The sequence below is a fragment of the Chelonia mydas genome, chromosome 10 (assembly GCF_015237465.2).
Source record: "Chelonia mydas isolate rCheMyd1 chromosome 10, rCheMyd1.pri.v2, whole genome shotgun sequence".
NCBI classification, from domain to species: domain Eukaryota; kingdom Metazoa; phylum Chordata; order Testudines; family Cheloniidae; genus Chelonia; species Chelonia mydas.
In genome coordinates, this window is record NC_051250.2 from 64,132,178 (window position 1) to 64,148,745 (window position 16,568).

At 46.9% G+C, this 16,568-nt stretch overlaps 2 protein-coding genes across 11 annotated transcripts in view; one reads left to right on the forward strand and one right to left on the reverse strand.

Annotated features, from left to right (window-relative positions):
• GALK2 (galactokinase 2) overlaps positions 1-16,541 on the forward strand; it is a 79,844-nt gene extending 63,303 nt beyond the window's left edge. For 4 of the 6 annotated variants that reach the window (XM_037909913.2, XM_037909916.2, XM_037909915.2 and 1 more), the window contains 3 exons: positions 10,030-10,231; positions 12,315-12,335; positions 16,027-16,541. In XM_037909913.2, the coding sequence (XP_037765841.1) occupies positions 10,030-10,231; positions 12,315-12,335; positions 16,027-16,234 (431 nt within the window). In that variant the 3' untranslated portion in view covers positions 16,235-16,541. The remainder of the gene's footprint in view (positions 1-10,029; positions 10,232-12,314; positions 12,336-16,026) is intronic. The other 2 variants (XM_027829080.3, XM_043523328.1) reach the window with 1 other exon arrangement.
• Positions 1-16,568, reverse strand: part of FAM227B (family with sequence similarity 227 member B) — a 218,353-nt gene that overhangs the window by 27,613 nt on the left and 174,172 nt on the right. For 2 of the 5 annotated variants that reach the window (XM_043523331.1, XM_043523333.1), the window contains one exon: positions 13,126-13,441. The exons of 1 other annotated variant lie outside the window; for it this stretch is intronic. In XM_043523331.1, the coding sequence (XP_043379266.1) occupies positions 13,425-13,441 (17 nt within the window). In that variant the 3' untranslated portion in view covers positions 13,126-13,424. Of the gene's footprint in view, positions 1-13,125; positions 13,442-16,568 lie in introns of those variants that run through there. 2 more of the 5 variants (XM_043523332.1, XM_043523334.1) reach the window with 1 other exon arrangement.

Genomic DNA, 16,568 nt, shown 5'->3' on the forward strand with positions numbered 1-16,568 from the left:
ATCACCCCGCCCTCTATATTTTCTCAGTTTTCCGACAGTGAGGGATGCGTGGCAGAAAGGTAAACGCCGAGGTAGAGCAGCGGACCCGCACTCCACCGGATGGTCTGATGGGAGGAGCTCGCCTGCTGCCAGTCTCCTACTGCCAAGCCAGAGCTCTTGACCCAGTTGACCCGGGCGGAGGAGGCTGCCAAATAGATGGCCTGGCAAGCCTCCACCTGCGCCAAGTCGCCAGGGTCCTGGATCACGAGGAGCACGTCATCAGCATACGCTAACAGGACCAGCTGCAGCTCCGGCTCCCGCAGCACCAACCCTGTCAACCTCCTGCGGAGGAGACAGAGGAAGGGCTCGATCGCCAGAGCGTACAGCTGGCCTGAGAAGGGGCACCCCTGTCGTACTCCTCACCCAGAGCTGACCGGTTCGGTCAGGGTCCAGTTGAGCTTAACCAGACACTCTGCGCAGGCGTATAGCACCTGGAGAAAACGCACAAACTGGGGTCCGAAGCCAAATGCCTGTAGAATGCTCAGGAGGTACCCATGGTCCACCCTATTGAACGCCTTCTCCTGATCTAGGGACAGGAGGGCGAACGACAGACCGTCCCTATGCCCGAGTTCCAAAAGGTCCCAAACCATAAATAGGTTATCAAAGATACTGCGGTCTGGGACGGTGTAGGTCTGGTCTGGGTGGATCACGTCCGCCAGCACAGACCCTAGCCGCAGCGAGATTGCTTTCGCTACGATTTTGTAGTCCGTGCTGAGGAGCGAGACGGGACGCCAATTTCATAAATCGCAGAGGTCCCCCTTCTTCGGCAACAAGGCGAGCACAGCTCGCCTGCACGAAAGAGGGAGGACCCCGCTCTGCAGAGACTCGGCCCAGACGGTGACTAGGTCTGGGCCGAGGACGTCCCAAAACACGCGGTAGAACTCCACGGTCAGCCCATCCATGCCTGGAGACTTATTAGTGGGCATACGACGGAGGGATTCCGAGAACTCTGCCAGAGTGAGAGGCAACTCTAGCCGGTCTCGGTCGCTTGCGCTGACCGTAGGGAGCTCCTCCCAAAGCACTCTGCAAGCGCTAGGGTCGGTCGGATCCAGGGAGAAAAGACTTGTGTAGAAGGCTCGGGCCCTCCCGCACATCTCCGCCGGTTCCGTGAGTGGCAGCCGTCTTCTGCCAGGAGGTAGGTGAGGTGTTTCTTGGCCCCCCCCTCGTTTTCTCCAGGGCATAGAAGAAGCAGGAGCCGCGATCCATCTCCCGAAGGAGGCAGATGCGGGATCGAACAAAGGCGCCCCGGGCCCGATGGTCCTCGAGAGCCCGGAGCTCCTCCCGCTTCTCCTGGCACGCTCCGCAGAGGAGCGGGTCTTCAGGGCTGGCGGCCAGACGCCTCTCCATCTCCAAGACCTCCCGTTCCAACTGCTGTATCGCCGCATTTCTCCATCGGCTGGTGCCCCAGGTGTAGTCGCGGCAGAAAAGCCGGGCGCGCACCTTCCCCAAGTCCCACCATCACCGCGCCGAGGGACAGGCACTCCGCTGCCCTCGCCAGGCCAGCCAGAATTCCCGGAAGGACGTCACGAAGCCCTCATCCTCCAACAGGCTGTTGTTAAAATGCCAGTAAGCCGGCCCTGGCCTCTCCGCACAGAGGGAGGCTGTCACGGTGGCTAGGTGATGGTCAGAAAATGGGACCAGCTGAATGCTGGAGGAGTGGGCTCGTGAGAGATGGAAGCGTGATAAATAAATGCGGTCCAACCGGGAGTGGCTCGACCGATGGGCTTCCACCTGGACAAAGGTGAACGTGGAAGTGTCATCCGGGTGGTGGTCACGCCAGATGTCCACTAGGGAGTGATGTTCAACTATCTCCCGGAGGGTGTCCATGGTGGCTGGGCACCGCTCGGTCCCCGAGCGGTCTCGCTCCTCGAGGGTGGTATTAAAATCCCCTCCCAGGACCAGGCACTTGTGAGAATCTAAGGTGCCGAGGAAGGCGGACGCCTGCTGATAGAATTGCAGCCGCTCCGGGCCCGATATCGGGGCATAGACGTTAATGAGGTTAACTACGAGCCACTCTATACGGACCCGGAGATGCAGCAGGTGACCCTGCATGGCCTCGGCGACCCCTAGCACCTTGGGCCGTAGGGCAGGGGAGAACAGGGTCGCCACTCCAGCCTGCCGAATCGTGGAGTGACTAAAGTAGACCCTGTCCCCCCAGTCCAGCCGCCAACTATCTTCGGCGGTCAGATCCGTATGGGTCTCCTGCAGGAAAATCACAGAGTACCCTCCCTCCTGAAGGAAGGAGAGCACCTGGGACCTGCGGAGAGCCATCCTACAGCCCCGGGTCTTCAACGTTGAGATGGTGAGAAGTGTCATGGGGAAGGCCGGGGGGGGATCCTCACTGGCAGGGACGCTCGCATCCCCCAGCGGGCCACGCAACAGTCCTTGACTCATCCTGTAGGTGAGTAATTGGTCACGGAAGACGCGGACCCGCCAGTAGTCTGAGGCATCCTGCTTCCCCGTCCTTTTACCTTCCCCCATGAGGGCCCTTGTGGCCCGGAGGATTTGAAAAAAAAATCCCCCTATCGCTGGAGAGCAAGCTGTACCTTGTTGCGGGAGCCATGGACATCCTCTAAAAACTTCCGCAGCTCTCCTCGCAGCTCATGGTGGGTGGGGGGGAGGGGCGGGGGTTACGGTTTCCCGGTTGTTCCCCGCCTGGGCCCTTGGTGCAGCCATGGACATCCTCTAAAAACTTCCGCAGCTCTCCTCGCAGCTCATGGGGGGTGGGGGGGCCTGAGCGGGACAAGTGGTGGTCCGAAGAGGAGGGGGGGCAGGTTTGGGTATCGGGCGGCCAGGGGCATCGGCAATGATGGGGCCGGGTCTCGGGGATCCCAGGTGCCCCTCCTTGCCGGGCTAAGGGGCAGTCCCTCTGGACGTGCCCTGATGCCCGGCAGAGGTAGCACCGGTCTTCCCCCGTGGAGAAATACACCCGGTAATGGGCCCCCTGGTGGGGGACTAGGAAGGACCCCTCGAGCGCCTCTTTGTCACGCGCCGCCGACGGCAGTAGAAGCTGCACTTGCCGGCGGAAGGAAAAGATGTGACGGAGGGTGGGGTCCTTGCAGCCCAACGGGAGAGGGCTGATGACAAAAACAGGTTTCCCCAGGGTGGGAAGGGTGGGTAACAGGGCAGCATTGGGAAGAAAAGGAGGGACAGAGGTCAGGACCAGGTGGATGCCCAGGTCCTCCAGTGGCTCTAGGGGGACAAACACCCCCCCCACCTCAGGCCCCTCTCCACCACCTCCTGGGCGGCAGCCTCCGATGCTAAGAAGAAGACGACCTTCCCATATATTTTGGAGGCCGCCACAATGGCCGAGGGCCCCACCACCTTCGCCAACATCCGCACGTAGGTCTCCATGTGGGGCGAGGTGGGCACCAGGTGGCATTGGACACCGTGCTTCCTTGTCATGGTGGGGAAGGGGCCCCGGCTGCTGTTGATGGTGGCGGAGGCGGTGGGCGGGAGAGATGAGGTGGCAGGTGGGGGCGCTGCCGCCGCCTGGGCATACATCATGGGGAGTGAAGGAGGGACAGCCGCAGAGCTGGTGGAGGGGGCAGCGGGGAGGGACGCCATGGTTGGTGGAGGGGCCGCAGCAGTGGGGGTGGCCCCTGCCACGGAGGGCCTGGTGGTTTTAGCGGTGCCCTTCCCCTTCTTCTTGCCCTGGCCTTTCCCGCTGGCTGGGGGGGCTCCCCTAGAGTCTGGGGAGGCGATGGGCATGGCAGCGGCAGAGGTCACCCCGGTGCCCTCCATTGCTGATGCTCCAGCGGGGGTGGTGGCAGGTGGTAAACAGGAGTTGGGGTCAGGTAAAAAGGGACAGGCTGTGGGATGGGCAGTTCGGGGCGGGGGGTGGCACATGAACCACCGTATGCTTGTCCAGAGAGTCCTGTTTGGTTGGCTGGTGCTTCTGGCCCACACAGTGGAATCAGGGCGAGCAGCTAAGTCCATAGGCAGTTGTTAAACAGCCAGCAATGATGATGGAGGGGGCAGTGATGAGGATAGTAGTGTGGGGGTTGGGAGGACACAGATGGATCGGGGGGCAGCTCCGTGCCACACCCCCTGTGTCCCTACAAACACAGTCAAGGCCTCCCCCCACACGAGAGCACAGTTTGAAAGTTACTCAGTCTTAGGCCCCCTCCACGGCAATTTGTAGATTCCCTGGGCAGTGTTCCTCCAGTAGACGGCTGTTTGTTCCAGGCTTTCTTTTTCGCATTTCAGAGATGCCAGAGTGGATGATAAGAAATTCTCTCAGCCGGAGACGGGTTCGCAGACAAACAGCAAGCGGCTGGCTCTAGGGGCTGGGTCCTTCCACTCCCCCCCTCCGGGGAAGCGGGCTGGCAGGTCCCCCCTCTCTCGGGGGGGGGGTTCAGCTGGAGCGGTAGCAGCGTCCTAGGGCGGGCGGGCGGGGGGGGGGAGCTAATAGCCGGCCGGCAGCCAGCCAGCACTCTAGCAACAGTGGAGAAAGAAACAAAAAAAACCACAAAGAAAAGAAAGCGGGGAGAGCGTCTGTCCCGGTCTGGGGGGAAGCCGAAAGCAGGGGCAAAAGCAAGGAAAGCCCAGGCCAGAGGGCAGCAGCAGGAGAGCAGGCTAAGTAGGTCCCCTTTCCCTGGGTAAGGTAACCGGGAAGGTTTCAGAACAATCAGGAACCTTCTGGAGACAATTAAGACAGGCTGATTAGAACACCTACAGCCAATCAAGAAGCTGCTAGAATCCATTAAGGCAGGCTGATCAAGGCACCTGGGTTTAAAAAGAAGCTTACTTAAGTTTGTGGTGCATGTGTAAGGAGCTGGGAGCAAGAGGTGCGAGGAGAGGAGAGGAGAGGAGAGGAGAGGAGAGGAGAGGAGAGGAGAGGAGAGGAGAGAGAGAGAGAGAGAGAACACACGCATACTGTTGGAGGACTGAGGAGTACAAGCATTACCAGACACCAGGAGGAAGAGCCTATGGTGAGGATAAAGAAGGTGTTGGGAGGAGGCCATGGGGAAGTAACCCAGGGAGTTGTAGCTGTCGCACAGCTGTTCCAGGAGGCACTCTAGACAGCTGCATTCCACAGGGCCCTGGGCTGGAACCCAGAGTAGAGGGCGGGCTCGGGTTCCCCCCAAACCTCCCAACTCCTGGTCAGACACAGGAGTCGTCGACCTGGACTGTGGGTTCAGAAAAACGGCCAAGCTGGGGGCTGCCGTGAAGCTCCAAGGCGAGCAAATCCGCCAATAAGCGCAAGACCCACCAAGGTAGAGGAGAAACTGTGTCACACCACGGTAGGTTGAGGCTCCAATGATCATTCTGTTCTCTTTGTAAAATATGAGTCCACCTGCCAATATTCTTTTTAACATAGTAAATTATTTTGGGATAGTCCTCTCCTGCACACATCTAAGCTTCCTTGGCCGTATGGCTCTTATCCAAAGACTGAATTCAGATCTTTTCCTATTTGTGTAGTGGTGGCTGTTGTTCTTGCTAGGTCAGTGGCCTCCCATTCAGACATAGATCCAGTTGTTAGAAATATCAGTTTTACTGTTGATATTTTTGATTGCATGGCAGAGAGTATTTAGATAACCTTAACGTGGAAGAGCTTTCTCCATTACTAGCAGCATATGTCTGGATTTATGTATATCCTTAGTTTCCGAATCTGAGCAGTGTCTGTCGAATACAGAGATGGCTGGCAGCCTAAAGCTTATTTTACTTATACAGAACATCAGACTGGGGGGTATGGGGAGGCAAACACTATAAAAAGATTTCGTTAAGCACGTGGTTAATTTTTTTTGGATTGGAATGCTGCTATGCTCTGTCATATCTATGACACTTGTGGTTTTCCCCAAGTTTAGATTTACAGCACTATACTATAAAAACCAGAAACCTTGCATTTCATAATATCATTTCTTAACTGATATTCAGTTGGCAAAGAGTCATATCTGCAAGGGAGTCTGGAACAACAAGAACACAAAACCAGTTTCTGTCATTTTGAATGTAATAATTGCTTGAAAGGATAACATATTAGATTATAGTCAACCCAAATGTCAAGTTTGTAGAGTCTTCATGACATGAGAGAATACTGTCAAGGACAGAGTTTTTGGCTAGCAGTTAGAAGATCCGTTCTAGTTGCCAATACATAACATGATGAGCATAACACAACCACAAAGTGTTTTAAGGTAATCTGGTCAGTAAAGCATTGCTTTACCAAAGGGTGGTCTCTGAATCAAATACAGCCTTTGGCAAGACTTTTACCTTAAAATTGAAACCAGACATGTTTTCAGTTCATTTTTTGGGTTACTACTGTTCAATGGTGATTTACAAGAGTGTGTGAGCTATGACAATCTCTCACGCAACTTCAGATATGCCCTAAACGAATGCACATTTAGAAATCTCCTTGCTGTAAAACAATAGCTTCATATGAAAAATAATATTTAAAGAGAAATCTCAAAGAATGCTCTGGTTTCTGTGCCCAGCAGCCTTTCCCTGGCAATCCTGAGCACTGAGGAACTATTCTGCAACACATATTGCAAACAGCTACAGAAGCAACAAAAAGATGGAACTATATGGTAAAGCACAGCTCTATTTCTGATTTATCCAATGCATTCAGAGGAAACAAACCACCATTGCTCAGTGACATTTCCAATGAGATTGAGCTTCCAAGGGACATTCTGGTCTTTCCATTTTTTAAAATCTAGTCTAAAAACAGGTTGTATTCAGAAGGCAGCCATGTGCAATTTATCTTTATTAATAAGTAGTTGAGATACATAGTAAACAAAGGAATATTCTCACCAATGGAAAAAAATTGTTCTACCTATCACATAATTTGAGCCCATTTGCTATAATCTGGCTCAGTACTACATCCTCAGCAGCTGTAAATTTCTGTAGCTCCATTGAAGTCCTAATTTACACTAGCTAATTTTTTATTCTAAATAAAGGGAACTAGATATTGGTGATGCTACAGGTAGTGACAAGACATGGTACTGGACACAGTGTGGGACACCACTACGCTGTGCCTGATTTTGGCCACCGGGAAAGCACTGGCTGGAGACTTGATTCACCCTCACAGCCTCAGATCTGGAAGCATGAGTCAGGGGGTTCCACTTTATTAGTGGTGAATCTGCAGATCGCCTGGATCCAAGAACCCACCTGAGAGACCTTTCTTCATTCTAACTATGACTTCGAGTTGGCCTCCAGATTGAGTTCCCTGATGGAACTGGTGAAGACCCTGGCTTTGAACATTCCTCCCATGCCAAAAAGAGACAGATTCAACATCCACCAGTGGATCTGAATGCCTTAAAAAGAGGCGCTAGATATGTTGAGCCTTCATGATCCAAGAGGCCTTGACAGTGCCGCGATACATCTAGATCTGGATCGTTTCCTATACAATAAGGAGATTGACTCTGTGCACTTAGATATTTAGTGCTTTTATGAGACTTCTTCCTTAGGGAGTCTGAGTGCCTGAAAAAGAGGGGTTTTTTTCCAGAGAGGCAGCTAAGAGCATTCATAACTCACAGTACAATGAGTGGACTACCAACTGGAAAGATTTCTTCTTTCCTTTGGAGATGAATCTGACAATTTGAGACTCTCCAATACAGAAGGCCAAGTGGATACAGCCTCCTCTAAGAGTAAGCTCTCAAAGTCTCCTCCCACTGCTTTCTTGCACTGAGACTAAAGACCACACTGGTGAGAGTCTTTAAATAGAATGCCTATCTCCTACATGAGGGACAATGTTTGGAGCCTGAGCACTTTTCTGGATTCACCGTGATATATCTTCTTACTATATGTTCCAGTCTATGCATCCGATGAAGTGGGCTGTAGCCCATGAAAGCTTATGCTCTAATAAATTTGTTAGTCTCTAAGGTGCCACAAGTACTCCTGGTCTTTTTGCGGATACAGACTAACACGGCTGCTACTCTGAAACCTGTCCTGATTAGGAACCTACACTAAGGGCTAATGGAAACATAACTTTATTTTAAAATGTCAGTATTTGAATACAAACGCTATCTACCAATAAACCTTCTGCTAACTGCAGAGATTTTAATTTACCTGTGCAATCAAGGAGGAGATAATGGTCCCAGTTCTGCCACACGCTGATTTGTGCATGCCCCCTCTGTCACAGTTCAGGGCAAATGCACTTGTACTCCCCTTGCATGGTCTACCAAGGGCACCCACTCTAGGTTGCTGGCTCTTCAGCCATTACCTCTCTCGGGTAGAAACCCACATCTCTCTACCTCCTGAAGGGTTTTTTTTTTCCCCCCAGGCTGCACAGTTCCCTGCCTACACTCTGATGTTCCCCGCAAGCCAGACTGCCTAACAGGCCAGCATCTGTGCTTAGCTTTCTCTCCAGAAGCAATGAACAGCGTAATGGCCGGCAGTTATAAGTTACCACATTACTTTTTCTAAGCAAGCACATTTATTCTTAAGGTGAAAGCATTACAGAGAAGACCTATTAAGAACAATACAAGCACCTATGTGCAAGCTTTAAGACTTATGAGAGGTCACCCCAACTCCAACCTCGGGCTCTATTAAGTGTCAGTCCTTCAAAACCCACAACTGAGTTTTTCCTGTGGTTACAAGTTCATAACCATCTCTCATGCAGAACCAGAACCCAGCAGCCATTTCTTTATACAGTTTGGGCCTTTGATCTTGGCCTTTGGTAATAGGTAATTGGCATACACAGACCCTCTCCTCAGGGCATAGCTTCAAAAGGCAGGGTTTTTGCATAACCAGAATTAGGGAATTTGTATTTACCTGTTCCTAGATATTCCCCAGGAAAACCACTTAACAATTTTATTCCAAAGGTCCGTTCTTGTCTGACACATTGTTCAGTATAGTCCATTGAACCCCCAGATCTCACAACTGCCACCTCTCCTGCCTCGAGAGGTTACATACAATCCCAGCCAACAGTAATACATAAACCATTCATTTAATACAGTGGACCTCAAAGATACCTTAAACCTAATTCAATAAGGTCTCCCCCCAAAATTGCTATATCTGCCCCTAAAGTAGTGGATGTAACTAGAGTGCTTGACCAGCCTTCTAAGGGAACCCACTGAGTGGATGCCATTTCTAACATGACCTTTCATAAGTTCACATTTGAGCTATTTCAACTGTAAGCATTCTGCTAGCAAGCCAGCATACATCATATGGAATTGTTTGACAACCATCCTGTATAATTTCTCTTTGGAGCCTATGGGGCAGAACTCTCACATGCCCCTTCTTACCCTGGTTACCCCCAAACCTTTTGAGTGTGAACTTGAGACCTGGGCCTCCCAGTCCCACCTCCCATCTGGTTTCTAGGGAGTATATGTGGTGCCCTTTTTGTCTCTGAAGGGGTTGGCTGCCCCAACAATGGGTTGACATACCCCCACGGGGGTGCCCCAGAGGTATGACTAGCAACAATTCTTTGGACCAAAGGGAGAAATAAGGTAGGCTGCCTTTCTGTGAGGTGTATCTCAACCATACACTGCTTTTAACAGCAGAGGGGTCAGGCAACGGAGCTTCTTCAAACCTCGCATTGACTACAGGGTCAGGGCCTGGGGACTCTGGTGGCCTAACCTCAGCTTCTGTGAAGGGAGTGGGAGGATCACTGTTTATATTAGAGCTGGTTTAAAAATGTTTGGCAAAAATGTTCTTTGAGCAAGATTTCCCTTTCTTATTTAAAAAAAAAAAAATCTTATGGACTCAAAGGGTCAGACCAACTCTTAATCTTCATAACGTGATGCTAAAGCACCTTGCAAACTGTCTGCATGAAGAGTTGTCTATCACTTCATACACCTTGTTATTGTTTTTGGATATTTTTTGTAGAACATACATAAAATCATCAAAACTATAATAAACACTTTGGTTTGAAATCCCCAAACAGTATTAAAACAGAGCTTTTAAAAAGTGTTGATTATAGCAAAAAAAAAATCTTTTGACCCAGAAGCAGTTTAATATAAATTAAATCTTGTAAATTTCTATTTTTTTCCTTTTCAGTTAGGTACCTGTTAATGAATAATTGTAACATGGAATATTTTCACTTTATTTTAGTTACGACCTTTAAATTGTACCAGCGTGCTAAGCACGTGTACAGCGAAGCTGGCAGAGTGCTGGAATTTAAGAAGATATGCAGTGAGGCACCTGCCAGTGCACTCCAGCTGCTGGGAGAATTAATGAACCAGAGTCATATCAGCTGCAGAGACATGTATGAATGCAGCTGCCCTGAACTGGATCAGCTGGTGGACATCTGCCTGTAAGTTTTGACAGCAATAAACCAAGAACTCCTCTTTGAGAATATGGTTTGAATAGATGAGAAAACATGACATCATTAGCTAGTGTAGTTTTAAAATGAAAGAAAAATATTCTTGTCTCTTATCACCAAATTAATCTCCTAAAGGGACATTATATAGTCAAATGTTTCCCTGCTGACATCTGAGTAATGCCTGTCAGATGAAAGCTGCACTTCATGGCTTCATTATGGACTCTACTTCATCAAAAAAAATCTCACAGTAAATGAAGTTGGCTACTACTTTTTTAGGTTTTAGAGTTCATGATCAGATTTCTTAATGTCTTCTCAGTCGCTACTTTTAGATTTTTATTTCTCCTTGCATATTCCTTAACCATTTCACTGCTGACGACCGCTAGAGCTTCAGGACTGTTAATGCATTCTTTGATCTAATGTTGCCTTGAAATCACAATGGAACATCATAGACTCGCATTTGTTGATGCTAAAAGTACATTTTGTCCAATGCAACTGATATACTAGGCAGCAGGAAAGTGGTTATATATTGAATATGTTTTGAATGGACTATGGGGCTGACTAAGTAGAGCCAATGAAAGATCGCTGGCTGTAGAGTCTTGGCCCTATGTAAGGCATGAGCAGACATGCAGTTTGAAGAAGACAAGAAAAAGTAGGAAAAAATAAAGGTCTGTCATTTTTAGTTAGTCACAACTAGATGGACGCCGCTATGCGAGAAAAAATGTTCTGTAGCATAGAATCCAAAAAGAGAGAGAAGCTTAAATGCATACATGTAGTTAGGATTGTATTAAACTAAAATTATTGGGAACATTTTAATTAGATGGACCAAATGTAATGTGGTGACTACCCAAGTTCCATCAGATTTCTTTCTAAATGACCAACAGAAGAAAACATGCAGAATGTAACAAGAATAACTGAACACTGAACCAGACTTCAGTCAGAGTATAAAATTATTTTTGGAACTACGTCCATTGTATGTGACAAAACTTATTTGTTCACCATTCACTCCATCCATAAGCAACATTAATGTATTTCAATTTTTTCTGGATTTAACATTTCTTAAGGATAAAGAGTTTTGCAGCTACATTGTTACCTACAGTTGACTATGCAAGTTGATAGATACAAACTTTTATTTTATGGCCAAGATTTTCCAAAACTGACCAGTGATTTTTGGGTGCCACAGTTTTTAGGTGCCAAACTTAATACATCTTGAAGGGGCCAAATTTTCAGAAAACGCTGAGCATTTGTCCTCTATAAGGTCCCTTTAAGCGGTCTTAAATTGGTTACTCAAAAACAGAGGAACCAAAAAATCTCTAGTCACTCTTGAAAATTTTGGCTAACATATTTAAGATCATGGGTCAGCAACTGCATAAATTATGTTGTCTTTATTTACAGTGCTATACAGCTGCCATGTAACTTAAAAAAACCTTTCCAAAAATACATTCCATAGCATTGCCTCCTCACAAGGTTTAAACTGTAGAGAATAATCTGCATATCCAGATGTTTTCTGTTTTGCCTAGATCTTTGTTTTAGTATATACTCCCTGCCAAGAAAGAAAGAGATCCCTACTGACTATGGTTTGGAGCATTGAAAAGTTTAGTCACTAGTTGGTCAACTATTTTTGCAGAGAGAGAGTAGACTTGTACTTTCTGTAACCTGTCTGTCTCACATTGGTAATGACTGTTTTTCCTGTTAGTAGTTTAAAGCAGAAGGAGCAAATAAAAAAGGGGGAGATTTTTCAAAAGCACTAAAGAGATTTAGGGGCACATTGGAAGTCAATTGGACTAGGGACTTAAATCCCTTTGGAGCTTTTGAAAACCTCAAGTCCCTAAACCACTGTAGATAATTTTCTTGCTACCCCCTATTCTCCATTTCTTGGTGGTATGTGTGCTATTAAATTAGCTGTTGTCAGCCTTGCCTCTGACAGCTAGAGAGGTCTTATTTACAAGAGGATACAAATTTTTACAGATGGACATACATTGCTGTTTCTCATGCAGATCTACTGTGTCAGTGTTACTAACTTTTGCAATTTTATTACAAGTCTCATCATAATTAGTGATTTTTCTTAAATCCACAGCTCCTGGAATCATGAAATTATGTGAGAATCTCAGCTTTCGTTTTAAAGAAAAGTTTGTTGCTCTCATGGTTACTGAGCAAAGTGTGAACACGTGACTCAAGTGCACCCTAGTCTCACAAACCAGAAGACAGTTAAAAAGAAAAATATATTTTTAGACTCATGATTTTCAAGTCAATCTCATGATTTTTGAACATTTGGGGTTTGACAATAGTTTTCTGTTCTTCTGTATCTCACAGCATTTGCGGTTAGTCAAATCTGCATTGATTTCAATGTGACTGGAAAATCTAATGGCTGCTGTGTCGTGACTGGCATGTCCATAATCCAAACCACATCTTTGCTGATTGTTTCCATCTTTGCACACACACAGCTGTGGACAGTTCTGAATGGGAATACGTCCAATACGCTGACCAACAGAGCGTTTTTTGCTCACCTTAATTTCCTGATTTTAAACTTCAGTTTGAATAAACAGTTCGTTCTTGCAGGTCCTCATATACATTCTGTTATGTAGCGCATATATGGGACTAAGTTTTCAAACTTGGGTGCCTAACGTTAAGTGCCTAAATCCATCTTTAGGCACCTAAATAAGTAGCCTGAATTTCAGAGGTGCTGAGCACCAACAATTTCCAGTGACATCTGTGGGAGCAACTGGTGCTCAGCACCTCTAAACACTGAGCCATTTGTGAGGTACCTAGAGATTTAGTGAGGTTCCTAATCTTAGCATCCAAGTTTGAAAATATTGGCCACATTATTTTGAAGCACAGTAGCTTCAGCTCTAACACACAACTTGTTTCTTTTTAAATGATCTTTTATTACATTTTTAAAATGACTAAGTATAACAGCGAATCATAGGATATGACCACAGAGAATTATTAAATTAAATGACTCAGAATAAATCTGAAGATATTTAAATGGCATTCCACAATACAAAGCCAACACTGTATCTGCAGTACAACACTTAAAAACTAGGTTGCATCCCAAGTGAATTTGAGCAGTTGATTTAGTTGCTTTAGAGAACTGGATTGAACCCTATGAAGGCAAGGGGAATCTTTCCATTGATTTCACAGGAAGATGGATTGGAGCCTGCTTGATTTAAGAGGTTGCTTCTGTGGATCAGAGAATAAAAACAGCTGAGAAAAAGAGCAGCATACAAGAAGAATTATGAAATTGCAAAGAAATAAAATAAAGATTAGAAATCAAGAATGAACAGATAATTAAGTCAATATGTAGGATAGTGCCCCTCAATTTAACACACACATAGAGCAGGTCATAGATTCAGAAAAGCACACATATTCAGGAAAGCACTTAAGCATTAATTTCATTTAAGCATGTCTAGTGAATCACGTATAGCTGCCTTCCTCAATCAGGGCATAGGTGCCGACTTCCCCTCTTTCCCGTGGGTGCTCGACCACCCCCAATCCAACCCCTTCCCCCAAAGTCCCTGCCCTAACTCCGCCCCCTCCCTGCCCCTATTCCAACTCCTTCCCCAAATCCCTGCCCTGGCTCTGCCTCTTCCCCACTTCCTCCCCAGAGCGTGCCACGTTCCTGCTCCTCCCCCTTCTTCCAGGAGCATTTGGGAGCGGCTGGGTGGGAAGCGCTGGGAGGCAGGCGGAAGAGTGAGGATGCGGCACACTCGGAGGAGGAGGGGCAGGGGGTGAGGGGAGCTTGGTCACTGGTGCGTGCAGAGCACCCACTAATTTTTCCCCTTGGGTGCTCCAGCCCCGGAGCACCCATAGAGTCGGCACCTATCAATCAGGGTCTAAGCAAGTACGATCCTAGCACCTTGAAACATTAATTTAACACAGGGGTTTTCAACCTGTGGTCCGCAGACCATTAGCAGTCTAAAATTTCCAAAGGGGTCCACGCCTTCATTTGATTTTTTTAGGGGTCCGCAAATGAAAAAAGGTTGAAAAGCACTGGTTTAACATAAGTAATACACATGAGACGGTATCCCAGATTATTCAAAATTAGTCCTCATTCACTATTATATCGTTAACATCATGCCCAGTTTCATCAGCCCTAGCCTGTGGTTGTCAATGAAGAGAATCTCCCAGTGTGTAGATATTAGAAACATATCAAAATTATTTGATCTAGACAGTGGGTTGGAAACCTCATGACAATGGATTCTCTGGTGAGTTTTCTAGTTCATCCTGTTTTTGTGGCATTTTTGACTCAGTCAGAGGAAACCTTCTCATGGTGTTGTCCTGCTCCTTCTGGATTTGGCTGGAGCCAGGCAATGCAGACATGCATTCCCTATGTGGGAATTTTTCTCTTTAAAAACATTTAGAAATAAATTGTAATAAAATAATGAAGGTCTTTCTACATTGGTATGAAGAACTTGAAAACAACAAATGGAATAACAGAAAACAACCATTACTAGTGTGTTAATACAAACTAGTGTGGTATTTTGTCACATGAAAGACAGAAGGTGCACACTTAGGACCAGATTCTGATCTCAGCTGCACTGTTGTAAATGCACTCAAATCAAACAGCTTTCAACTACCTGAAGGGGCGTTCCAAAGAGGACAGAGCTAGGCTGTCCTCAGTGGTGGCAGGTGACAGAACAAGGAGCAATGGTCTCAAGTTGCAGTGCAGGAGGTCTAGGTTGGATATTAGGAAACACTGTTTCACTAGGAGGGTGGTGAAGCACTGGAATGGGTTACCTAGGGAGGTGGTGGAATCTCCATCTTTAGAGATTTTTAAGGCCCAGCTTGACAAAGCCCTGGCTGGGATGATTTAGTTGGTGTTGGTCCTGGTTTGAGCAGGGGGTTGGACTAGATGACCTCCTGAGGTCTCTTCCAACCCTATTCTAGGATTCTAAACCAGTGTAACCAAGGTCAGCTACCGGCTCTTAGGGTATGTCTATACTACCCGCTGGATTGGCGGGCAGCGATCGATCCAGTGGCGATCGATTTATCGCATCTAGTCTAGATGCGATAAATGGACCCCCAAGCGCTCTCCTTTCAACTCCAGTACTCCACCAGGGCGAGAGGCAGGCGGAGTCGATGGGGGAGCGTCAGCAGTCGACTCACCGCAGTGAAGTACGTCGACTTCAGCTACGTTATTCACATAGCTGAAGTTGTGTAACTTAGATCCAAACGCCCCCTACCCCCCCAAGTGTAGACCAGGCCTTAATTTTTGTTTTTAAGGCAGACCAGATGGCGGAGTGATGGGACTCTTAGTCTGACTTTTTTTTTTTTTTTTGAGTTTTGCAGTAATTTTCCCTTACTAGCACTGGGACTAGTCCTGCAGAAGTCCCTGAATCTTCAGAACATGTTATGTTTATACTGAAAAAGCAGAAATGTATAGTGTGCCGACACTGCCAAATTTGAAAATGTCTCATATGAACAGACCCATGGCAATTAGTGCATGAACTCTCCTTTATTTTTGTCATGTCCTCCTGTCTTAACGTCTGGTGTTAAGACTATTGCTACTTTCTTCACCTCAGCTATTTCAAAGTCTTTAAACATTCTGAGAGAGGCTTATTTTTGCACTTGATGGAAATAACTACATTGCAAAATTTAAGTTGTCCAAAACATTCAATGCAAATAGAGTTCAAATGTCTCATAAGACCAAGTGTGCCTAGTGTGTTCTAGTTTTGAAAACTAGAAATAAATGCGTCCCATATTCACTGTGCTCTGTAGGCAGTTTATGTATGATAAATGATCTCCTTTGATATATTGCACTCAATTTTTTATTATTGTTATTATTGTAGGCAGTTTGGGGCCATCGGGTCACGCTTGACTGGAGCAGGATGGGGTGGCTGCACTGTGTCAATGGTGCCTTCTGACAAGCTGAGTACCTTCCTCACAAATGTGAAAGAAGCTTATTACAAAAGCAATGACCAAAGGTTAGCTTTGGAGAAGAATAGTCTGTTTGCTACCAAACCTGGAGGTGGAGCTTTGGTTTTTCTTGAGGCCTAAAGAATGTAAAAGTTTCAAAGAAACTATGTTGGGCATTTGGGAACTGGCAGGACTTCCTATGCCACAGTAAATTAATCCCTTTTCTGTTTTGTATTATGAGCAGTTGCTATTATCAAGATACATTTCTGAAGAAACAATTAGAAGAGGTTTCTTAGGCTTTATAATGCATTTTCCATACTAAAAATATCCTTCCAGTGACAAGCAGCCTAAATACTTATTTCTCTCTGGATTATACAGTGTAAAGGTCGATTTATTTGAAAAATGGAAAAAAGCAGACAATTCAAATAAAGAGGAATACTTTTCTTAAGGAAGTCTTTTTCTTTCTTACCTTTAT